Here is a 21,835-nt window from a genome sequence, read left to right as displayed (position 1 = left end):
GATGCTGAGTTATCATTTCTGGCATGTTCCTGCTGTGTCCCCCTTTCTCCCTCACATTGACTCTCTGGAGATCAGTATTTAATATATAATTGACTTTTGTTTGCTAAACCTCTGGGATTTTGAAATTTAACTTGTTCTGTGGTCAGAAACTGTTAACTGTTGATATGACCATTTTAAGGGAGAGTACATGATTTCCTAAGTTGAGCTTTTATTGCAAACAGTGCTCGTCTGTTGTAGGGGAATCTTTTGTGGTAGATGGCAGTAGGGATTTGTATTCTTTAAAATTAGAAATAAAATCATAGTAGATGACACTCAGATTTAACATTCTGATTTCGTAAACTATGACCTCTGATGGAAATGATAGAAAAAACATACGCCTTTAACCTCTATTCCTTCCCTAAATTCCTCTAAAGTAACAGAATGAGATTTTAAAAACACCACTACAATCTCAAAGGACACAGAGAAAAGGACTTCCAAGAGTGACAAGAGTTGTAAATCAAAAGGACAGGTGTGGCAGACTGCATGCAGAGTTTGAGATAGCTGTGAGGTGATGCAGCCATCGGAAGTTGGGGTCCACATGTGCTGAGCCCCAGTAGGGCAGACATGGGGAGCAGGGGTGAGCAGAGGCTGAGAAGAGAGGATTGGGCGAAGGCCAGCTCTCCCCTGCAGGGCAGCCTCCTGTCTCTGCTACTGGGGGTCTGATCCTCCCCACTTGAGGAGAAGGCAGGAGGCAGTGACTCCCTGGAGGGGGTAGAGACCTCCAGACTGGGGGGCTCTGGCATGGCTGAATATATGGATACCATCAGGAAAAGAGGAAAGTTAAGTGCAAACCTACCTAAATTCTAGACTTTCAGGCTGTCTGCCCTTTGCCTCTGAATACTTTCAGTTCAGCATCTGCCCTTGGCAGGGCACCAGAATATCCTGACAAGCCCTAATCGAAAATAAAGATGCAGGCATCACAGCCAGCTGGGTCAGCGACAGTGATCCCACCAGCGAGCCCTGCATGCTGCACAGCGCTTCCAGGCGGGTGATACCTGTGAGCCGGCAGCCCAAGGGCCCAGGCACCTGAGGAAAGGGACGCCAGAGGGCGTAGCAGGACACAGGCAACTGTGGCAAGTCCTGTTCACTGAGATGGAAATGTAAGGTGGAGAAAAAAAACTGAAAGATGAGAGACAAAACCGTGAAATAAGAATTGCTATGGAGAATGAACATCAGAGAACAAAAAAGACATTAGAGAACAAAAAAGTTCTCTTGGGAATTAAGCATAGGCATCAGAAATTAAAAATGAAATGAGTTTGGAAGGTAAACTTGAGTAACTCTCACAGAGAGTAGAGTGAAAGACAAAACAGAAAACATGAGAGAAAAGAGGAGGAGACTAGGGATTCATGCATGAGGTTGAGCAGCAAGGCCTTGGCTCCAGAGAGCAGGGGTCAGAAGTGGCATTTGCTGAGGACACAGCTCCAGAGGAGCCCAGAAGCAAAGGCTTTGAGTTTCCAGGTAGAAGAGGGCCATGGAGTGTCCAGCATGGTGCACAGAAACAGCTCCACGTGGAGCACATTTCTTGAGAATTCAGAACCGTGGGGTTTCACTACAAGAAAAGATTCTCAGGTTTCCACTGGAGAAAAAGCAGTTATGTGTGAAAGGATCTAGAAATTGAATGACATATGTCTTCTCAGCAGCAGTGTGGACACTGCAAGACTTGAACCAGATTTCTTCCACAGTTCATAAGAGAAATCTTTAGCCTAGAGTTCTGAATCCAGCTGGATTATCCATTATGTGAGAGTGGAATACAGATGTTTTAGACATGCCAGATGCCCAAGAGGTCCCTGTGCACTCTCATCACGATGCTGCTGCGTAGAGAGTGATCAGGCAGTGAGCCAAGACAGGGGAAGGTGCTGGATACAGTACGTCGGCCCTGCACAGAGGCATGGATGGCCCAGCACCAGGTCCAGCACCAGCATTGCAGATCAGGAGCTGAGTTGCCACAGAAATGGGGCAGATAGACCTGATAGGCTTAGAGGGCTTGCAGCAGTTTCATAACTTGGGAGAGTTTGATGACGAATTAATGACAGACACATTGAAAAGAGCAATGAAAGCAAACAAGGTTAGCTTCAGAGAGTACAAAATGTGCAAAAAGGGAAAAGCATTGTTTCTACTTGGAACATCTGTGAAAAATGTTTGCATAGTCAGAATGACAGGAATAGTGAATGTTAATCTGACCAAAATTAGCCTGTCACTCTGTTGCAGGAGTGGTGGTGAGACAGGAAATGTGGGTGTGCATGTATGATGGTAGTTGAACAAGAAGTGTGCGTTTGCGTGTGTGTGTGTTTGCTTGTGTGTGTACACCTGTGTGTGCTAGTGTGTGCCTGTATGGTGGTGGTGGGACCGGAAGTATGTGCTTGGGTGCATGTTTGCTTATGTGTGTACATCTGTGTGTGCTTGTGCATGCGTGTACAGTGGTGGGACAGGAAGTGTGCATTTGTGCATATGTGCATATTTGTGTGCTTGTGTGTGTACACCTGTGTGTGCTTGTGCATGCATGTACAGTGGTGGTGGTGGTGGTGACGGAAGAGAGCTGCAGCACTCCTTTTTCCTAGACTGCCCAGACTAGGGAAGCCAGGAGAAGCTGGATGAGCCTGATGACATAGCTAAGGCCACCCTGTACTTTCTGTGGAAAAACTATGGTTAAAGTGTACCTCAAATCAAACGCAAGGAGTTTTGAAGTAGATAAACATCTATTATAGAAATAGCTTATTTATTTTCCAAGAATAGCTTTGAAATAAAGGTAAATTTTGTTTTCTGTCATTCTCAAAATTAAGAATTTTTCTTCACTCACAACGAAATTGTCTCAGGTGAGTGCCGTTTTGAATGGCATGTTAGACCAGAGCTTCAGGGAGCGAGCAAGCCAGAAACACCAAGGACTAAAACTTGCAACTACAATTCTGCAACACTGGAAGAAGTGTGATTCATGGTGGGCCAAAGATTCCCCTCTGGAAACTAAAATGGCAGTGCTGGCCTTACTGGCAAAAATTTTACAGGTATTTTGAGATTCCTTTAAAAAGCAGTCATGTTTATTCTTCTGAACTCTGTAACTTGTGTCTTTAAAATTTGATGGAGGTTGCTCCAAAAGCTCATTGGTTTGACAAATAAGAAAATATTTTGACAGGATAGTTGCTTATATTTACCTTCTTAAACTTTTTCCATTATTTATTAGACTTACTATTTCTTATGCTATATCTTTTTAAGGTACCTTTGCATGTATTGTCCTAACAGATAGTGTTACAATGTTTTACAATAAGACTGTGAGAATATTGTTGAAGCCCAAAATTAAATTTACAGTTCGTTTCTGGAATTTAAACATTTGAGCAATGGGCTAAAGGAAATAGAGATGTAATATACAAATGTGTCCTGTTTTTCTTTTCCTTCCTTTAGATTGATTCGTCTGTATCTTTTAATACAAGTCATGGTTCATTCCCTGAAGTCTTTACAACATATATTAGTCTACTTGCTGACACAAAGCTGGATCTACATTTAAAGGTAAACAGTGAAATATTTATTTTTTTGGATTACATTCTCTTCTATTTTCATATTATTTGTGATTTTTTAATTTTTTATTATGGAAAATTTCAAACGTGTTCAAATGTAGGGAGACTAGCACAGTAATCCCCCTGTACTTATTAGCCAGTCTCGATAACCATCCTGTGTGGGTGTGTGTGTTTCACCTGTGCGGTCAACCCACCCGTCAGCAGGCAAGGAAGGCCAAGCAGACCGGGCGTGTTATCTGACCTGTATCTGCTTCAGTTCAGTGTGCCTCTCCAAGACATGAGAACATTTCTTTCTCTCCTTTTTTTTTTATTTGAAACCGTCTTGCTCTGTCGCCCAGGCTGAAGTACAGTGGCGCAATCATGGCTCACTGCAACCTCCGCCTCTTGGGTTCAAGTGATTCTTGTGCCTCAGCCTCCCGAGTAGCTGGGATCACAGGCGTGCACCACCAGGCCTAGCTAATGTTTTTATTTTTAGTATATTTCACCATAGTGGCCAGGCTGGTCTCAAACTCCTGACTTCGAGTGATCTGCCTGCCTCGGCCTCCCAAAGTGCTGGGGTTACAGGTGTGAGCCACCACACCCGGCCTAGAACATTTCTTTTAAAGTATAAGATTATCATATTTGGATGATTAACATTTGTGTTTGCAATACATATGATTTAAATTGGCTTTTTGTGCTATAATGACTTTATTACTCAGTCATTTTTCTATTAAAAATAATATAAAAATTTTTGGTGATTTTTAGGGTCAAGAATTAATACTGGCATTTTAAGGGTTACTAATTTTAAAGTCCTAGAACAATTAGATTTTAAACCCTATTGAAAAGTGGCCTTAATTCAGGGGACCTTTTTACTGGATAAAGGGGATAATTCTTTGGAATTTTCTGCTGTGTGGTTAATCAAGTTTCCCATTTCTCCATAGACAGTCTTGGAATTTTCTGCCATGCGAGGGAGAACAGGAATCAACTCCTAGTTCTTGTTAAGCTCAGTATGAAGTTCTTCTGTAGTTCTGCAATGTGTAGTTGTAAACTCTTCCTTAGGTTATTCAAAATGTTCTTTCTACACAAAGCTTGTACAGTACATTTTTACTAGGGTCATTATTTGTAGAAGAGGAAGCACATACCGAATCAGCACCATGTCCCATTTATTTATGTGTCCATAGCTGGCGTCAACCAACTAGCCTGGGTAAGAGTCAAAGCTGAGGTATATAGGCTGGGTGCGGTGGCTCACGCCTGTAATCCCAACATTTTGGGAGGCCAAGGTGGGTGAATCTCCTGAGGTCCAGGAGTTTGAGACCAGCCTGGCCAACATGGCAAAACCCCGTTTCTATGAAAAATATGAAAAGAATTAGCCAGGCATGGTGGCAGGCACCTGTAATCCCAGCTACTCTGGAGGCTGAGGCAGGGAGAATCACTTGAACCCGGGAGGTGGAGGTTGCAGTGAGCCTAGGTCATGCCACTGCTCTCCAGCCTGGGTGACAGAGTGAGACTCCGTCTCAAAAAAAAAAAAAAAAAACAAAAAAAAAACTGAGGTATAGAATTGTATTCATGTTGGTTTTTAATATAATTTAGAAATTATGCTGAAGTCATTCATTGATTCCACATAGTGCTTTATTTGCAACGTCTTACAGTAATTTTATTTATTCTGTAGGATATATCAGCCATAATTCGTGCAGTTTCTGATGTCTGTCTTGCTCCACAGGGCCAAGCTGTCACTCTTCTTCCATTCTTCACCAGCCTCACTGGAGGCAGTCTGGAGGAACTTAGACGTGTTCTGGAGCAGCTCATTGTTGCTCACTTTCCCATGCAGTCCAGGGAATTTCCCCCAGGAACTCCGCGGTTCAATAATTATGTGGACTGCATGAAAAAGGTTAGTTTCTAGTAGTATCAAGTAAAATTAAAACACTGATTTTTTTTTTCTTATTACATATCTTGATGAAAAGAGGTGAGTGAAATATCCACAATCAGAGAAGTTGTAAACCACCCAATAGGTTATTCAAAATGTTCTTTCTACACAAAGCTTGTATAGTACAGAGTAGAGATTATTTGAGAAGCATTTCGTGATTATCCCTAATACAATAGGTTGAGCATTCCTTATCTGAAATGCTTGGAACCAGAAATGTTTCGGATTTTGGAACGTTTGTGTATACATGAGATATCCCAGGGATAGGACTCAAATCTGGACATAGACATGAAATGCATTGGTGTTTTTTGTTTTCTTTTCTTTTGTTTTGAGACAGAGTCTTGCTCTGTCTTCTAGGCTGGAGTGCAGTGGAAACTGCACAATAGTTTCAGAGATGAAACTTGTGTCCACAAGATAGGATAATGATCCTTGGAAATTAAATATGCAGAAGCAAAATTTAAATAAAACATACTTGTTCTGTTCTGAAGATAAAATTAAGGGTATCTCCTAGAAAGTAGAACAGAAACTGAGATGGAGAAGGGGAGAGTCAAGATGAGAACATCGGGGGAGCAGCCTGGGATATCCCCTCTGTAACGAGGACGGTGTGGAAAAGATGCACATTACCAGAATCAGAGTAAGGGCAAGAGTCCCTGGCATGGGGAAGGAGGGGGGCCTGTTGAAGGCACGTCTCCATGTACTATCAGAACCTGAGATGGAGAGAAGAGTAACATCTGCAAAACCTAAAAAGAATAGGGGCCGGGTACAGTGGCTCACGCCTGTAATCCCAGCACTTTGGGAGGCCAAGGAGGGCAGATCACCAGCTCAGGAGATCGAGACCATCCTGGTTAACACGGTGAAACCCTGTCTCTACTAAAAATACAAACAATTAGCCAGGCGTGGTGGTGGGTGCCTGTAGTCCCAGCTACTGAGGCAGGATAATGGCGTGAAACCTGGGAGGCGGAGCTTGCAGTGAGCTGAGATCGTGCCACTGCACTCCAGACTGGGCGACAGAGTGAGACTCTGTCTCAAAAAAAAAAAAAAAAAAAAAAAAAGCCTAAAAAGAATCTAGGCTAAGTATATATAGTGAACATTGATATATACCAGCCACTCACAATATCTGTAAAAATGACAGAAATACTGGTATTTGTTAAGTCTGTGAAATTCTGGTGTATTTTTCTGTATGTTATATATTTTTATTATATAAGAAACTTTTTATATTTTTAGTATATAATTTAACTATTGAAGCGAAAGTAAAACCCAACAAAATTTTGATGATGTTGATGAATTTTTTCTAGTTTTTAGATGCATTGGAATTATCTCAGAGCCCTATGTTGTTGGAATTGATGACAGAAGTTCTTTGTCGGGAACAGCAGCATGTCATGGAAGAATTATTTCAATCCAGTTTTAAGAGGATTGCCAGAAGGTAAGTCATTCTGGCCTGGGATCTCAGGAACCATACGCATTTCAGTTTTGTGGGAAATTATCTTCTCTGTTCCAAAAAAAAGCTGAGTGGCAATTACATTCTTGCTACTAAATTTATTTTAGTTTTTTGTCTTTAAAACAAAACTTTTATTATTATATTTTTCAAACATATATAAAGCTAGAGGAAGAGTATAAATAAGGCCCCAGATTGAACGAAGTTCAGCATTTTCCAAGCTTCATCTTGGCCTTTTATCATTTTTCTTTTTTGCTGCTGCTATTGTAATTTAAAGCAAATCTGTGACACCATGTCGTTTCACCTCTTAAATCCTTCTGTATATGTCTCTTAAAGCAGTTTTCTTGAATAGCCATAGTACCATTATCAACGGAACAAAATTATCAGTAATTCCATAGTCAGATTTCCTCAGTAGTCTCAAACATGCTGACCGTGTTGGCTTATTTGAAATTTGATCCAAACAAGGTTCATACATGCCATTTCACTGTTACGTCTCTCCAGTCTGCATTTAAAAGTCTCCTCCTTTATTGTTTATTTTGTTTTTGGAGATACTTGGACACTTGTCCAGTATAATGTCTTATATTCTGGATTTATCTGGTTCTTTTGCTTTCAACTTCTTCCTCTAGCCCTTGGGTTTTCTGTAAATGGAAAGTTATGTCTAAAAGCACAGTTAGATTCAGGTTGAAATTTTGGCAAGACTAATAGTTGATACTTTATACTTCTTATTCATGGCATTAGGAGGTGCATAATGTCTGGTGGTCCTGCTTTTAGTGATGCTAGGATTGAGTAGCCATGTGCATGATTGTATTTTCCTCATGGTTTAGCTCCATTTATGATGATTGCCCTGAATCACTTATTTCATTAAGAGTTGCAAATGGCCATTTTTCTGATTCTTTTATTCCTTCTAAATTTAGTGCCTGGAATTACAGTGTAATGAAGGTCTCATCACTCAGATTGTTTAGTTACCAAAAATGCAATTTAGTATTTTAGCAAAAATACAGTGGGAAAGATAGGACATATTTGATTATTGATTTTTTTTTTTTTTTTTTTTTTTGAGACAGAGTCTGGCTCTGTAACCCAGGCTGGAGTGCGGTGGCATGATCTTGGCTCACTGCAGCCTCTGTCTTCTGGGTTCAAATGATTCTCCTGCGTCAGCCTCCCAAGTAGCTGGGATTACAGGCACGTGCCAACACACTGGCTAATTTTTGTGTTTTTAGTAGAGATGGGGTCTCACCATGTTGGCCAGGCTGGTGCCAAACTCCTGACCTCAAATGATCTGCTTGCCTCGGCCTCCCAAAGTGCTGGGATTACAGATGTGAGCCATCCCGCCTGGCCCTGATTATTGATTTTTGAAGTAAGGGTTTGATGCCATGGCTACTTCTCATAGTAAACTCCAATGAATTTTTAAAATTGGCATTTATCTATATTGAATTTGTAAATATCCATGTAAATTTGTCTTGTTGTATTTTATAGATCATAAACTTCACCCACTGTAAGTATATAGTTCCATGATTTTTAGGAACTTTACTGAGTATGCAACCAGCACCATACAACATTTTTATTCCCCAGTAAGACCCCACAGGACCATTTACAGTTGACTGCCATTGCTGATCCTAGCTCCACGCAAACACTAATCTACTTTCTGTCTTTGTAAATCTGCCTTCTCTGGACATTTTATATAAGTGGAATCATACAATATGTGATCTCTTATTCCTGGTTTCTTTGTTCAGCATAATATTTTTGATGTTCATCCATGACATAGTTCATTCCTTTCTACTGATATTTTTAAAAATATCATAATTAACCAACTATAAAACAGAATTCTGCACAGCAGCAGAACACATTCTTTTTGAGCATACCTGGAGCATTCTTTAGGACAGACTATATACTAGACTATAAAAACAAGTCTTGATAAATTTTAAAAGATTGAAATCATACAAAGCATGTTCTCTGTCCAAAGCAAAGTTAAATTAGAATTCAACAACACAAGGAAATTTTCGGAATCTGAAAATGTTTGTAAATAATCAACTAATTAATAAGTAATATATTTCTAAATAGCCCTTGGGTCAAATAAGAAATTACAAAGGAAGTCAGTTAACATTTTGATCTGAATAAAATAAGAATAAAGCTTATCCAGATGTGATGCAACTAAATAGGTGCTCAGAGGGAAATTTATATCTTCTAATTCCTATGTTTGAAAATAGGAAAGATTTAAATTAGTAATCTGAACTTTCTACCTTAAAATCTAGAAAAAGAAAAAAAACTAAACCAAAGGTAATACAAAGGAAGGGAATAGGAAACAGAAAAATGGTGGAGAAAAATCAGTATTTGTTTTCACAATCAAAGCTAAAGGAGTTGACAAACCATTAGCTAGGCTAGCCAAAAATAAAGGAAGAACCACAGTTTGTCAAAACTAAGAATGAAAAGAGGTGGATGTTACCACTGACCTCTCAGAAACTGTAAGAAGATTATAAGCGAATATTACGAAAAATATTAGGCCAGGAAATTCAGCAACTTAAGCAAAATGGGCAAATTCATAGAAAGTCATAAATTACCAAAACAGACTCAAGAAGAAATAAAATGTATGAATACACCCCCAACAAGTAATTAAATTGAATTAATAATTAAAAATCTTCCTGTGAAGGAAATCCCAGACCTACATAGCTTTTTTGTTTTGTTTTTTTGGATGCAAGGTCACACTCTGTTATCCAGGCTGGAGTGCAGTGGTCAAGGCTCACTGCAGCCTTGACCTGGGCTCAGGCAATCCTCCCACTTCAGCCTCATGAGTAGCTGGGACTACAGGCATGTACCACCACACCCGGCTAGTTTTGTATTTTTTGTATACACGCAGGGTTTTGCCATATTGCCCAGGCTGGTCTCGAACTCCTGGGCTCAAGTGATCTGCCTGCCTTGGCCTTCCAAAGTGCTGGGATTACAGTCATGAGCCACTGTGCCTGGCCTCCAGATAGCCACTAGTGAATTTTGTCAAAAGAGTCTCACTTTGTCTCCCAGGCTGTAGTGCTGTGGCTCACAGCAGTCTCTGCCTCCCGAGTTCAAGTGATTGTTGTGCCTCAGCCTGCTGAGTAGCTGAGACTATGGGCACACACCACCACACTCGGGTAATTCTTTGTATTTTTAGTAGACACAGGGTTTTGCCATGTTGCCCAGGCTGGTCTCAAAGTCCTGAGCTCAGTCAGTCCTCCCACCTCGGCCTCCCAAAGTGTTAGGATTACAGGCATGAGCCACAGTGCTTGGCCCATATATATAATATATATTTTTTTTTGTTGGTACATAGGTGCATGTATTTATGGGGTACATGAGATATTTTGATACAGGTGTATAATGTGTAATAATCAGGTCAGGGTGACTGAAGTATTCATCACCTCATTTATCCCTTCTTTGCATTAGAAATAATCCAGTTATACTCTTAATTATTTAAAAATGTAAAATATTGGCTGGGCGCGGTGGCTCATGCCTGTAATCCCAGCACTTTGGGAGGCCGAGGCGGGCAGATCATAAGGTCAGGAGATCGAGACCATCCTGGCTAACAAGGTGAAACCCCGTCTCTACTAAAAATACAAAAAAAAAAATTAGCCGGGCGTGGTGGTTGGCGCCTGTAGTCCCAGCTACCCGGGAGGCTGAGGCAGGAGAATGGCGTGAACCCAGGAGGCAGGTGACTGAGCGAGACTCCGTCTCAAAAAAAAAGAAAAAATGTAAAATACCATTGATTGTAATCACCCTATTCTGCCATCAAATACTAGATCTTATTTATTCTATCTAACCATGTTTTTGTACCATTAACTATCCCCATTTCCCCCTCCCTCTTACCCTTTCCAGCCTCTGGTAACCATCTTTCTATTCTCTATCTCCGTGAGTTCAATTATTTTAATGATTTTTAGATCCCACAAGTAAGTGAGAACGTGCAAAGATTGTCTTTCTGTGCCTTATTTCACATAACCTACTGATCTCCAGTTCCATTCACGTTGTTCCAAATGACAGTATCTCATTCCTTTTTGATGGCTGAGTAGTACTCCACTGTTTATATTTTCTTTATCCATTTGTCTGTTGATGGACACATACGTTGCTTCCAAGTTTTGGCTATTGTGAACAGTGCTGCAGTAAACATGGGAGTGCAAATACCTCTTCGATATACTGATTTTCTTTCTTCACCCAGGCTGGAGTGCAGTGGCATGATCTCGGCTCACTGCAACCTCTGTCTCCTGGGTGCAAGTAATTCTTCTGTCTCAGCTTCCCTCCAGAGTAGCTGGGGTTACAGATGAGTGCCACCTTGTCCAGCTCATTTTTTTTGTATTTTTAGTAGAGAAGGGTTTTCACCATGTTGGCCAGGCTTATCTTGAACTCCAGACCTCAGGTGATCCACCCGCTTTGGCCTCCCAAAGTGCTGGGATTACAGGCTTGAGCCAACTCGCTTGGCCTTTTTTTTTTGAGATGGAGTCTTGCTGTGTCACCCAGGCTGTGTGTATACCTAACAGTGAGATTGCTGGATCATATGGAAGTTCTATTTTTAGTTTTTTCAGCAACCTCCATGCTGTTCTCCATACTGGCTGTACAATTTATGTCCTTTGTCCACATTATTTCAGTTTTTTGGAATGTATTAAGACTTGTTTTGTGGCCTAACATATGCTCTATCCTTGAGAATGATCCATGTGCCTATGAGGGTAATGTGTTTCCTGCAGCCATTGAGTCAAATGTTCTGTAAACATCTATAAGGTTCATTTAGTCTGTAGTGCTGATTGAGTATGATGTTTCTTTGTTGACTGATTTTCTGTTTGGAAGATCTGTCCAATCCTGAAGGCAGGGTGTTGAAGTCTTCAGCTGTTGTTGCACTGTGGTCTGTCTCGCCCTTTAGCTCTAATATTTGATTTATATATCTGAGTGCTGCAGTGACCGGTGCATATATATTTACAGTTGTTATATCCTCTTGCTGAATTGACCCCTTAATCATTATATAATGACTTCAAAAATCCCTTTTTATACTTTTTGTCTTGAAATCTATTTTGTCTGATGTAAGTACAGCTACTCCTGCTCTGTTTTGGTTTCCATTGGCATGAAATATCTTTTTTCATCCCTTTATTTTCAATCTATGTGGGTCTTTATAGGTGAAGTGTGTTTCTTGAAGGCAACAGATCATTTTTTTTTTTTTTTTTTTTTTTTTTTTTACTTTTTTAAATCAATTTAGCCACTTTATTTTTATTGGACAGTTTAGTCCATTTACATTCAATGTTGTTGTTTAAGTGTGGACTTCTACCATTTGTTATTTGTTTTCTGGTCATTTTGTGGTCTTTCCTCCTTGCTTCCCTTCCTGTCTTTCTTTTAGTGAAGGTGATTTTCTCGGGTCATGTGTTGTAATTTCTTGCTTTTTATTTTTGTGTGTTTGTTGTATGTTATTTTTGATTTGAGGTTACCATGAGGCTTGCAAATGAGATCTTATAACTCATTATTTTAAACTGCTGACAGCTGAACACTGATTGGATAAACAAACACATGAGCAAGAGAAAAAACTAATAAAAATTTATACACTTTAATCTCATCTTCCGCTTTTTAAACGTTTTGCTGTTTCAAGTTATACCTTATTACACTGTCTGTGTCTGGAAAAGTTATTATTTTTGATAAATTTATCTTTTTAGTCTTTCTACTCAAAATATAAGTAGTTTACATACCACAATTACAGTGTTACAATATTCTGTGGTTTTCTTTGTACTTATTAGTGAGTTTTATACTTCAGGTAATTTCTTATTGCTCATTAATGTCCTTTTCTTTCATATTAAAGAACTCCTGGCCAGGCGTGGTGGCTCACACCTGTAATCCCAGCACTTTGGGAGGCCGAGGCTGGTGGATCTCCTGAGGTCAGGAGTTTGAGACCAACCTGGTCAACATGATGAAACCCTGTCTCTTACTAAAAATAAGCCAGGCGTGGTGGTGGGTGCCTGTAATCTCAGCTACTCAGAAGGCTGAGGCAGGAGAATCGCTTGAACCCTGGAGGTAGAGGTTGCAGTGAGCTGAGATCGTGCCACTGCACTGCAGCCTGGGCAAGAAGAGCGAAACTCCGTCTCAAAAAAACAAAAAAACCAAAAAAAAAAAAAACTCCTTTTATCATTTCTTGTAGCATTTATCTTGTGGTATTGATAAAATCCTTTAGCTTATGTTTTCTGGGAAAGCCTTCATGCTTGAAGGGTATTTTTATTGGATATACTGTTCTAGGAAAAAATGGTTTTTTTTCCTTCAACATCTTCAATATGTCATACCACTCTGTCTTCGCCTGTAAAGTTTCCACCCAGAAGTCTGCTGCCAGATGTATTGGCACTCCTTTGTATGTTACTCGTTTCTTTCCCCTTGCTTCTCTTGGGATCCTTTCTTTATTCTTGATTTCTGGGTGATTGCTTGTTAAATGCCTTGAGGTAGTTTTATTTGGGTTAAATCTGCTTGGTGCTCTATAACCTTCTTATGCTTGAATATTGCTATCTTTCTCAATAGGTTTGGAAAGTTCTCTGTTATTATCCCTTTGGCAAACCTTTCTACCCCTGTCTCTCACTACCTTTTCTTTAAGACCAGTAAGTCTTTGATTTGCCCTTTTGAGGCTCTTTTCTAGATCTTGTAGGTATGCTTCATTGTTTTTTGTTCTGTTTTCTTTTGTCCCCTCTGTGTATTTTCAAATAGCCTGCCTTCATGTTCACTAATTCTTTCTTCTGCCTTGATCAGTCCTGCTTTTAAGAGACTCCAGTGCATTCTTCAGTATGTCATCTGCATTTTTCAGATTCATAATTTCTGCTTGATTCTTTTTAATTTTTTCAATCTCTTTGTTTAATTTATCTGATAAGATTCTGGATTCCTTGTCTGTATTATCTTGAATTTTGTTGGCCTTCCTCAAAACAGCTATTTTGAATTCTCTGTCTGAAAGGTCACATATCTCTGTCTCTTTTGGATTGGTGTTGGTGCCTTATTTAGTTCATTTGGTGAAGTCATGTTTTCTTGGCTGGTTTTGATGGTTGTGGATGTTCATTGATATCAGGGCATTAAAGATTTTAGGTATTTATTGTAGTCTTCTGGGCTTGTTTATATACATCCTTCTTGGGAAGACTTTCCAGGTATTTGTAAGTACTTGGGGGTATGATCTAAGTCTTTGGTCACTGAAGCCATATCTGCTTTAGGGGCCACCCTAAGTCCTAATCTGCTGTAGGAGGCACCCCAAACCCAGTAACACTGTGGTTCTTACAGACTTATAGAGGTACCTCCTTGGTGGTCTTGGTACAATCTTGGAAAATTCCCTGGATTACCAGACAGAGACTCCTGTTTCCTTTACTTACTTTTCTCAAACAAATGGAGTCTCTCTGTCTGTGCTGAGTTACCTGTAGCTGGGGGAACGGTAATATGAGCACCTCTTTAGCCACCACCATTGGGACTGCATGGGGTCAGACCTGAAGCACAGCACAGCACAGCACTGGGTCTCACTGAAGGCCTTCAGTGACCACTGCCTGGCTACTGCCTGTGTTCATTCAAGGCCCAGTGGCTGTACAATCAGCAGGAGGCAAATCTAGCCAGTCTTGTGTCCTTTCTTTCAAGACAATGATTTCTCCCTGGCTCCAGGTGAGTCAAGAGATGCCATCTATGAGCCAGGCCTAGAGTTGGGAACTGTAGGAATTTACCTGGTGCTCTATTCCACTGCAGTTGAGCTGGCACCCAAGCTGCAAAACAAAGTCCTTTTCATTCTTCCCTCTCCTTTCCTAAAATAAAGAAGTCTCTGCCTGTGGTCACCATTGCCCCAGGCCTGCAGTGAGGACTGCCTGGCTACTGCTGATTTTCACTCAAGGCTCAAGGGCTCTGTAGTCAGCTTGTGGTGAATGCTGCCAGTCCTGAGTTTCTCCCTTCAGGGTAGTGGGCTCCCCTCTGGCCCAGGGCAGGTCCAGAAATCCTAAGAGCCAAGGCCTAGAACTGGGGACCTCAGAAGCCTGCTTGGGACGTTGCCCCTCTGTGGCCAAGCTGGTGCCCATGTTGCAAGGCATGAAACATAATGCAAGTCTCCTTTACTCTTCCTTCTCCTTCTCTCAAGCAGAAAGGGTTTCTCCCTGTGGCTACCACAGCTGGGAATGTGCTGGGTCACACTCGAAGCCAGCGTGGCCCTGGGTCTTAACCAAGGCTTACGGCAAGTACTACCTGGTTAGCACTGATAATTCATCACCCAAAGGCTCTTTAGTCAGTAGGTGATGAATCCCATCAGACTGAGCCCTTCAAGGCAGCGGGTTCCCTTCTGGCCCAGAGTGTGTCTAAAAATGTCGTCTGGGAGCCAGGACCTGGAGTGAGGGACTCAGGATTCTCCCTGGTGCCCTGTTCTACTGTGGCTGAGCTGGTATCCCAGTTGCAAGACAAAGTCCTCTTTACTGTCCCCCTCCTCTCCTCAAGCAGAAGAAAGGAATCACTTTTATTACTGCAAGCTGTACTACTTGGGTTTGGGGAGGCATGGCCAAGCACTCCCATAGTGGCCACAGCTGGTATCTCAGGTCATGTGCCCCCCAAGTCCACTTGTTCTGAGCCCAGCCCAGCACGAGGACTTGCCCAAGAATTTCAGTTGTTGTCATCTTAGTTGCCTTTCAAGTTTATTTGGGACCCCAGGGCACTTTAGCCCATGGTGGCAGGGCTTGCCAGAATGTAGTTTCTGACCACTAGGATGGACAGTTTGCCTCTGATTAGGGCTGGTCTAAATGTTCTCCCAGTGAGTGCTGGCTAAATTCTGCCCTGGGTTGGTTTCTGCTGTGACAGGACATCACTGAGTTCCAATGCAAAGTGCCCCGTCACTGTGCTTTTCCTCCCCCAAGTGCACAGCTTCTGTGTCCTGCGTGTGACTGCTGCTGGGGGATGAGGAAGGAGTAGTGTAGCTGATTGAAGACTATCTTTCTTAGTTTCTTCAGTGCCTCTTTCCTTAATACGAAGTTAAAACCAGGTACTATGATCACTCACCTGATTTTTGGTTCTTATGAAAGTGCTTTTTTATACAGATAGTTGTTCATTTTGGCGTTCTGTGGGGGAGACAATCACTGGAGGCTTCTATTTAGCCTTCTTGGTCCACTCCTTCCATTGAATTTTATCATTCATTCATTCATTTATTATTTTTGAGATAGGGTCTTGCTCTGTTGCCCATACTGGAGGGCAATGGCATGATCATGGCTCACTGCAGCCTTGACTTCTGGGCTCAAGTGGTCTTCCTTCAGCCTGCCTAGTAGCTGGAACTACAGGCATGCTATCACGCCCAGCTTTTTTTTTCTTTCTTTCTTTCTTTCTTTTTTTTTTTTTTTTAAACGTAGAGAGGTTCTTCCTAAATAGCCTGGGCTGGTCTTGAACTCCTGAGCTCAGATGATCCTTCTTTCTCAGCCTCCAAATTGCTGGGATTACAAGTGTGAGCCACTGTACCCGGAATTAAAATATTTAAAAAAGAAATTGTACCAGTAGTTCGTAAACCCTTCAGCATATAGAGGAGGAAGGAATACTTCCCAACTCCTTTTGTGAGGCCGGTAATAAGACCAACATAAGAGAAAGACAGTGCAAGAAAACTATAGACCAGTAAGTATCCTTCATGAATATAAACACAAAAATTTTTAAAGATACATTAACCTATTCAGCAACACCCACAAAACATTATACGCCATAACTTGTTGGTGTTTATTGTAAGAATGCAAGGCTGCTTTTCTCTCTGGGAATCAGTTAGTCTTAGATACCGTATAATAGAATAAAGGACAAAAACTCATTATAATTTCAGTAGATGCAGGAAGACTTTTGACAAACTACAACATCCATTTGCGATAAAACTGACAAAGACTGTCTATGAAAAACCAATAGCCAACAAACTATGTAATAGTGAAGGACTGCATGCTTCCTCCTGAGATTGGGAACAAGGCCAGAGAGCCTGAAAAAATAAACAAAAATAAATAAAAGGCAACAAAATTTTTTACTATTAAAATTTTTTTCTTATTCTTTTTTCTGTTTTGCAGGATTTTAATGTAACTTCTTTTCTTATTCCTTTACACTGTGCATCTTGTTCTCTTTTCCTTTCTAATGTTGTTTCCAGTGATAGTCTATAATTACTCAATGGCTTTACAATATGCACAAAATACTTTCAAAAATAACAATACCGGTATTATTACATAGAATAATGACAGCTAGATGAAGTTTAAAATTTTCACTTTAGCTATAATTTTCTTAGTACATGCCATCTAAGGATATACAGTCAAATTTTGTGTTCCAAAATCATTTGATGTAGTTTTTTCTTGATGTGTGGTTATTACACCAATTAGTAGTGCTTATTTAATTAATTTTCAAATTTTAGAAATTTTGTTTTTTCTTTTGACTCAATTTTCATTTTGAACATGTATGATATTTACATGACTAAAATCAAAGCTATATAATGAGCTGCAATTCAGAGGATCTTCCTTCCACCTCAGGCCCTTTTCTTGTTACTCTTTTACCCTATCACCTTCCTATCTCTTCCACTTGTGTCTTGTACAGATCTCGCCCTATCAGCGTATAGAAATCTTCCTCATTCTTTGTCTTAAAAAATTTGTGTTTAATTCTTCATTGTAAAGAAGTATCATAGTATTTTAAAGTAGCCCTATGCCAGTGGACTTCTGGGTTTAATCTTTTGCTGTTAAACATAATGCCACAGGGAAGCCAGATGCAGTGGCTTACACCTGTAATCCCAGTGCTTTGGGAGGCTGAGGCAGGAGGATCACTTGAGCCCAGGAGTTTGAGACCAGCCTGAGCAACATAGCAGAACCCCATCATTACAAAAAATATTTTTTAAAAATAATAATAATGCTGTTGTGAATAGCCTTGTGTTTATATCATCTTGTATTTGCCCATGTATCTTTGGAGTAGATTCCTAAATGCGGATGAAAAGGTAAGTACATTTGTAATTTTGCCAGGTATCTCTGTATTGCTTCTTTTGGGGCTGTATTATTTGCATTCCTCCCTTATTTGTAATGTACTAGTGTATCTGTTTCACCACTGTCTGGCCAACATTGTGAAACATTCAGAGTTTTTCCAATTTATAGGTGAGAAAGGGTTTCCCTTTGTTACCTTAATTTTTCTTTTATTATGAGTGAAGTCAGGCATATTTTTATATATTTAATTTGTATTTTTCAGTAAATCATCTGTGGGCCCATTTTTAACATTAGGTCTTTGCTGTTTTTATTTTGCTTCTCCTTACTATCTTAGCTTTTTATGTAAGAGTCAGATGTTTTATGTGCATCTCTACTGTGCTTGCTAGTGGAAAGCTCCTCAAGAGAAAATGAGCCTAGGATGGTGCCTGTGTTATTCCTTTCAGGCTGCTGTAGCAGAATAGCACAGAGTGGGTGGCCTATAAAACAACAGAAATATATTTCTCATGGTTCTGGAGGCTGGGAAGTCCAAGAACGTGCTGCCAGTTGATGGAGTGTCTAACAACAGCCCGCTTGCCTGCTTTATAGGCAGCACCTTCTCTCTGAGTCATCCATGGTAGAAGGGGCAAAGAACTCTCTGGGGCCTCTTTTTTTTTTTTTTTTTTTTTTTTGAGATGGAGTTTCTCTGTTGTTGCCCAGGCAGGAGTACAATGGTGCAATCTCAGCTCACTGCAACCTCTGCCTCCCGGGTTCAAGCAATTCTCCTGCCTCAGCCTCCTGAGTAGCTGGGTTTACAGGCATTTGCCACCATGCCTGGCTAATTTTTGTATTTTTTAGTAGAGACGGGGTTTCGCCATGTTGGCCAGGCTGGTCTCAAACTCCTGACCTCAGGTGATCCACGCGCTCCAACTTCTGACCTCAGGTGATCCACCCGCCTGGGCCTCCTGAAGTGCTGGGATTACAGGTGTGAGCCACTGCGCCCGGCCTCTGGAACCTCTTATATAAGGGCACTGATCACCTCCCAACAGCCTTACCTCCTAATACAATCACACTGGGATCAGGGTTTCAACATAGGAATTTGGGGAGTCTTAAACAATTCAGTCCATTATAGTACCCAGATAAACTTTGCAAATCCTGTATGGCATCTAGTAGTGTCCTATAGTCTTTTTATGACTGAGTTACCTTCTGAACCTAGTATTTTTGACCTGGTTATCTAACTTCGTGGCATCAGAATTTTAATGGCCATTTAGTCTTAACCCTCTTATTTTTACAGATGAAGATACTAACTCTGCATTCTTAATTTATAGATTATAGACAAAACTTTATAGATGATTATTCAAATATATTATTTTCAGGTGAGAAAATAAAGGACCAGAAGGTGTATTTCTGTTTGGGAAATAGCAATGGTGGTTCACTGGTAGGGAGAAACTAGAATTTTAAAATCATAACTTCTGAATTTTTTTTTTTGAGACGGAGTCTTGCTCTGTTGCCAGGCTGGAGTGCAGTGGTGCGATCTCGGCTCACTGCACCCTCCGCCTCCCATGTTCAAGCGATTCTCCTGCCTCAGCCTCCAGAGTAGCTGGGACTAGAGGTGCACACCACCACGCCCAGCTAATTTTTGTATTCTTAGTAGAGACAGGGTTTCACCATATTGGCCAGGGTGGTCTCGATCTCCTGACCTCATGATCTGCCAGCCTCGGCCTCCCAAAGTGCTGGGATTACAGGCGTGAGCCAGCACGCCCAGCCAACTTCTGAGTTTTATATCCTAGAAATGTGTCTATTTTTAGGCTTGAGATTCTTCCAGAGCCTTTCAGATGTTCTTTAAGCAAGACCAGATTTGAAAGTAAATGAAACATTCTTCTTTTTAATGCCCATGTTTGATTTGAAGATTTTGGGGTATGGATAAAAGTAGTATGGTTCATGTGCAAATGCTTTTTGTATTTTGTGGATTTTGCATATATATAGTCCTTAAAGTTATTTTTGTAATTTGTAGTCACTGGTGTTTACTTTGCCTGTTATGTAGTAGGCACTCATAAAGTTCCTCTTCAAAGCAGGGATGTTCATATAATTTTATCTTGTTTTCTTAGGGGTTCATGTGTCACACAAGTAGGCCTTCTGGAAAGTGTGTATGAAATGTTCAGGAAGGATGACCCCCGCCTAAGTTTCACACGCCAATCCTTTGTGGACCGCTCCCTCCTCACTCTGCTGTGGCACTGTAGCCTGGATGCTTTGAGAGAATTCTTCAGCACAATTGTGGTGGATGCCATTGATGTGTTGAAGTCCAGGTTTACAAAGGTATCATACGCCTTAAATCAGTAATAAGAAGTGAGCAGCCTGCTTGACTGGTGTGCTTAGATACTGCTTGTGTGCTCAGTCACATGGCCTCTGCTTTTCAAGGAGTGTGCCACATAACAGTCTGTGGCTACATGGGATCTGCCTTTATTTCCTGTGGCTTCTGTAACAACTTACGCAAATTTGGATATTCTCTTACACTTCTGGAGGCCAAAAGGCCAGAATCAGTTTCACTCGGCTGACATCATAGTGTTGTCAGGGCCACGCTCACTCTGGGAACTCAGGGAAGAGCTGTTCCCGGCCTCTTCCAGGTCCTGGGGGCTGCCAGCATTGCTTGGCTTGTGCTGGTTTCACCCTGGTCTCTTCCTCCCTGGTCACATTTCCATTTCCTGTCTATCTAATCTCCCTACACATCCTTCTTACAAGGTTGCCTGTGATTACATTTATGGCCTACCCACCTGTACAATCCAAAATAGTCTCCTCATCACAGGGCCCTTAACTAAATTTTGTCTACAAAGTCCTTTTTTGCCACATGAGGAGGTAGGATTCAGGGATGAGGGCATCTTTTGGATACTTTTTGTGGGGCGAGGGCAGGATGTATCACTCAGCCTCCCTCGGAATCCTGTTGGGAAATACTGTGAATACCCAGATGCCGCATTGTTAATGCAAACTTCAAAATAGCTGAGAATTTTGGATTTTCACTTGTTCCCATGTCTTCATTAAGATTTTGTGCAAACATTTTCTACCCTTGGCTCACTATTTGGATGTCACGCATTATTTCCTGCTTCACCAGTGTAACATATCAATGCTTATATTCGTGTTCTAGACCTGGACAATTGCATGCTTTCTTATTGAAGTGATTTAGCATTTTTGACTGTTAAAATTCTGTCTGTCTAAAGGATATTAAATATTAAATTTGATATATTCTATAAGATATATTTCATGTTTAATAAGACCAAAGATAATTATTTGTTACCTTTTTGAAGCTAAATGAATCTACCTTTGATACTCAAATCACCAAGAAGATGGGCTACTATAAGATTCTAGATGTGATGTATTCTCGTCTTCCCAAAGATGATGTTCACGCTAAGGAATCAAAAATTAATCAAGTTTTCCATGGCTCGTGTATTACAGAAGGAAATGAACTTACAAAGACATTGATTAGGTAAGATTTTACTTAATTTTGGATTCTATTTTATTTATCAATGCTTTGGGTACATATATTTTTATGTATGTATATAGTGTGAATAAATATTTTATTTAGATACTGAGCTTTTATAGTTTTCTTATAAACCACTTAGGTGAACTTTAATTAGGGCATTAATTTAGGGTGTATTGGATAACAGTTGTTTTATCTTGTACTAATATTTTACAAATAATAAAACTTTTTCTTTTTACTGTTCTTTTCCTGCTGTTTTTCCCCTTGAATAGCTTGATATATTTTTAGTGCTGTGATTTTCAGTAACAAAAGATTTAGAGTATTTTATTTTTTCTGAGATTTGAAATTAAAGGCATAGTAAATATTTTTTAACAGGCATTCTAAACAATACAAAAGTAATCAAATGTATTTTCTCTAAAACTTGTCTTTTAATGGAGTTCACCTCCTAGTAAATATTGAACACAGACTTTTGCCGTGTCTCATTATGCATCGCCAAACAAATTCATTATTACCCTCCTCTTACTTGGTGCTATCTTACCTCATCAGTGAATGATATCACTGTTCAGTCATGACTAGGCTGTTGTCTGTCCTCCTTGCTTCCCTCTCTTTACTTACTGC

At 40.4% G+C, this 21,835-nt stretch overlaps 1 protein-coding gene across 4 annotated transcripts in view; it reads left to right on the top strand.

Moving 5' to 3' along the window:
- The window catches only part of PRKDC (protein kinase, DNA-activated, catalytic subunit), a 180,925-nt gene that overhangs the window by 70,291 nt on the left and 88,799 nt on the right, over positions 1-21,835 (top strand). For all 4 annotated transcript variants that reach the window (XM_024251029.3, XM_024251026.3, XM_024251027.3 and 1 more), the window contains exons 37-42: positions 2,853-3,038; positions 3,433-3,537; positions 5,245-5,412; positions 6,741-6,868; positions 19,854-20,061; positions 21,045-21,223. In XM_024251029.3, coding sequence (XP_024106797.2) covers positions 2,853-3,038; positions 3,433-3,537; positions 5,245-5,412; positions 6,741-6,868; positions 19,854-20,061; positions 21,045-21,223 — 974 coding nt within the window. The remainder of the gene's footprint in view (positions 1-2,852; positions 3,039-3,432; positions 3,538-5,244; positions 5,413-6,740; positions 6,869-19,853; positions 20,062-21,044; positions 21,224-21,835) is intronic.

The sequence above is a fragment of the Pongo abelii genome, chromosome 7 (genome assembly GCF_028885655.2).
Source record: "Pongo abelii isolate AG06213 chromosome 7, NHGRI_mPonAbe1-v2.0_pri, whole genome shotgun sequence".
Lineage (NCBI taxonomy): Eukaryota > Metazoa > Chordata > Mammalia > Primates > Hominidae > Pongo > Pongo abelii.
The sequence above is the reverse complement of the archived record's forward strand: the minus strand, read 5'-3'. Positions and strand labels throughout refer to the sequence as shown.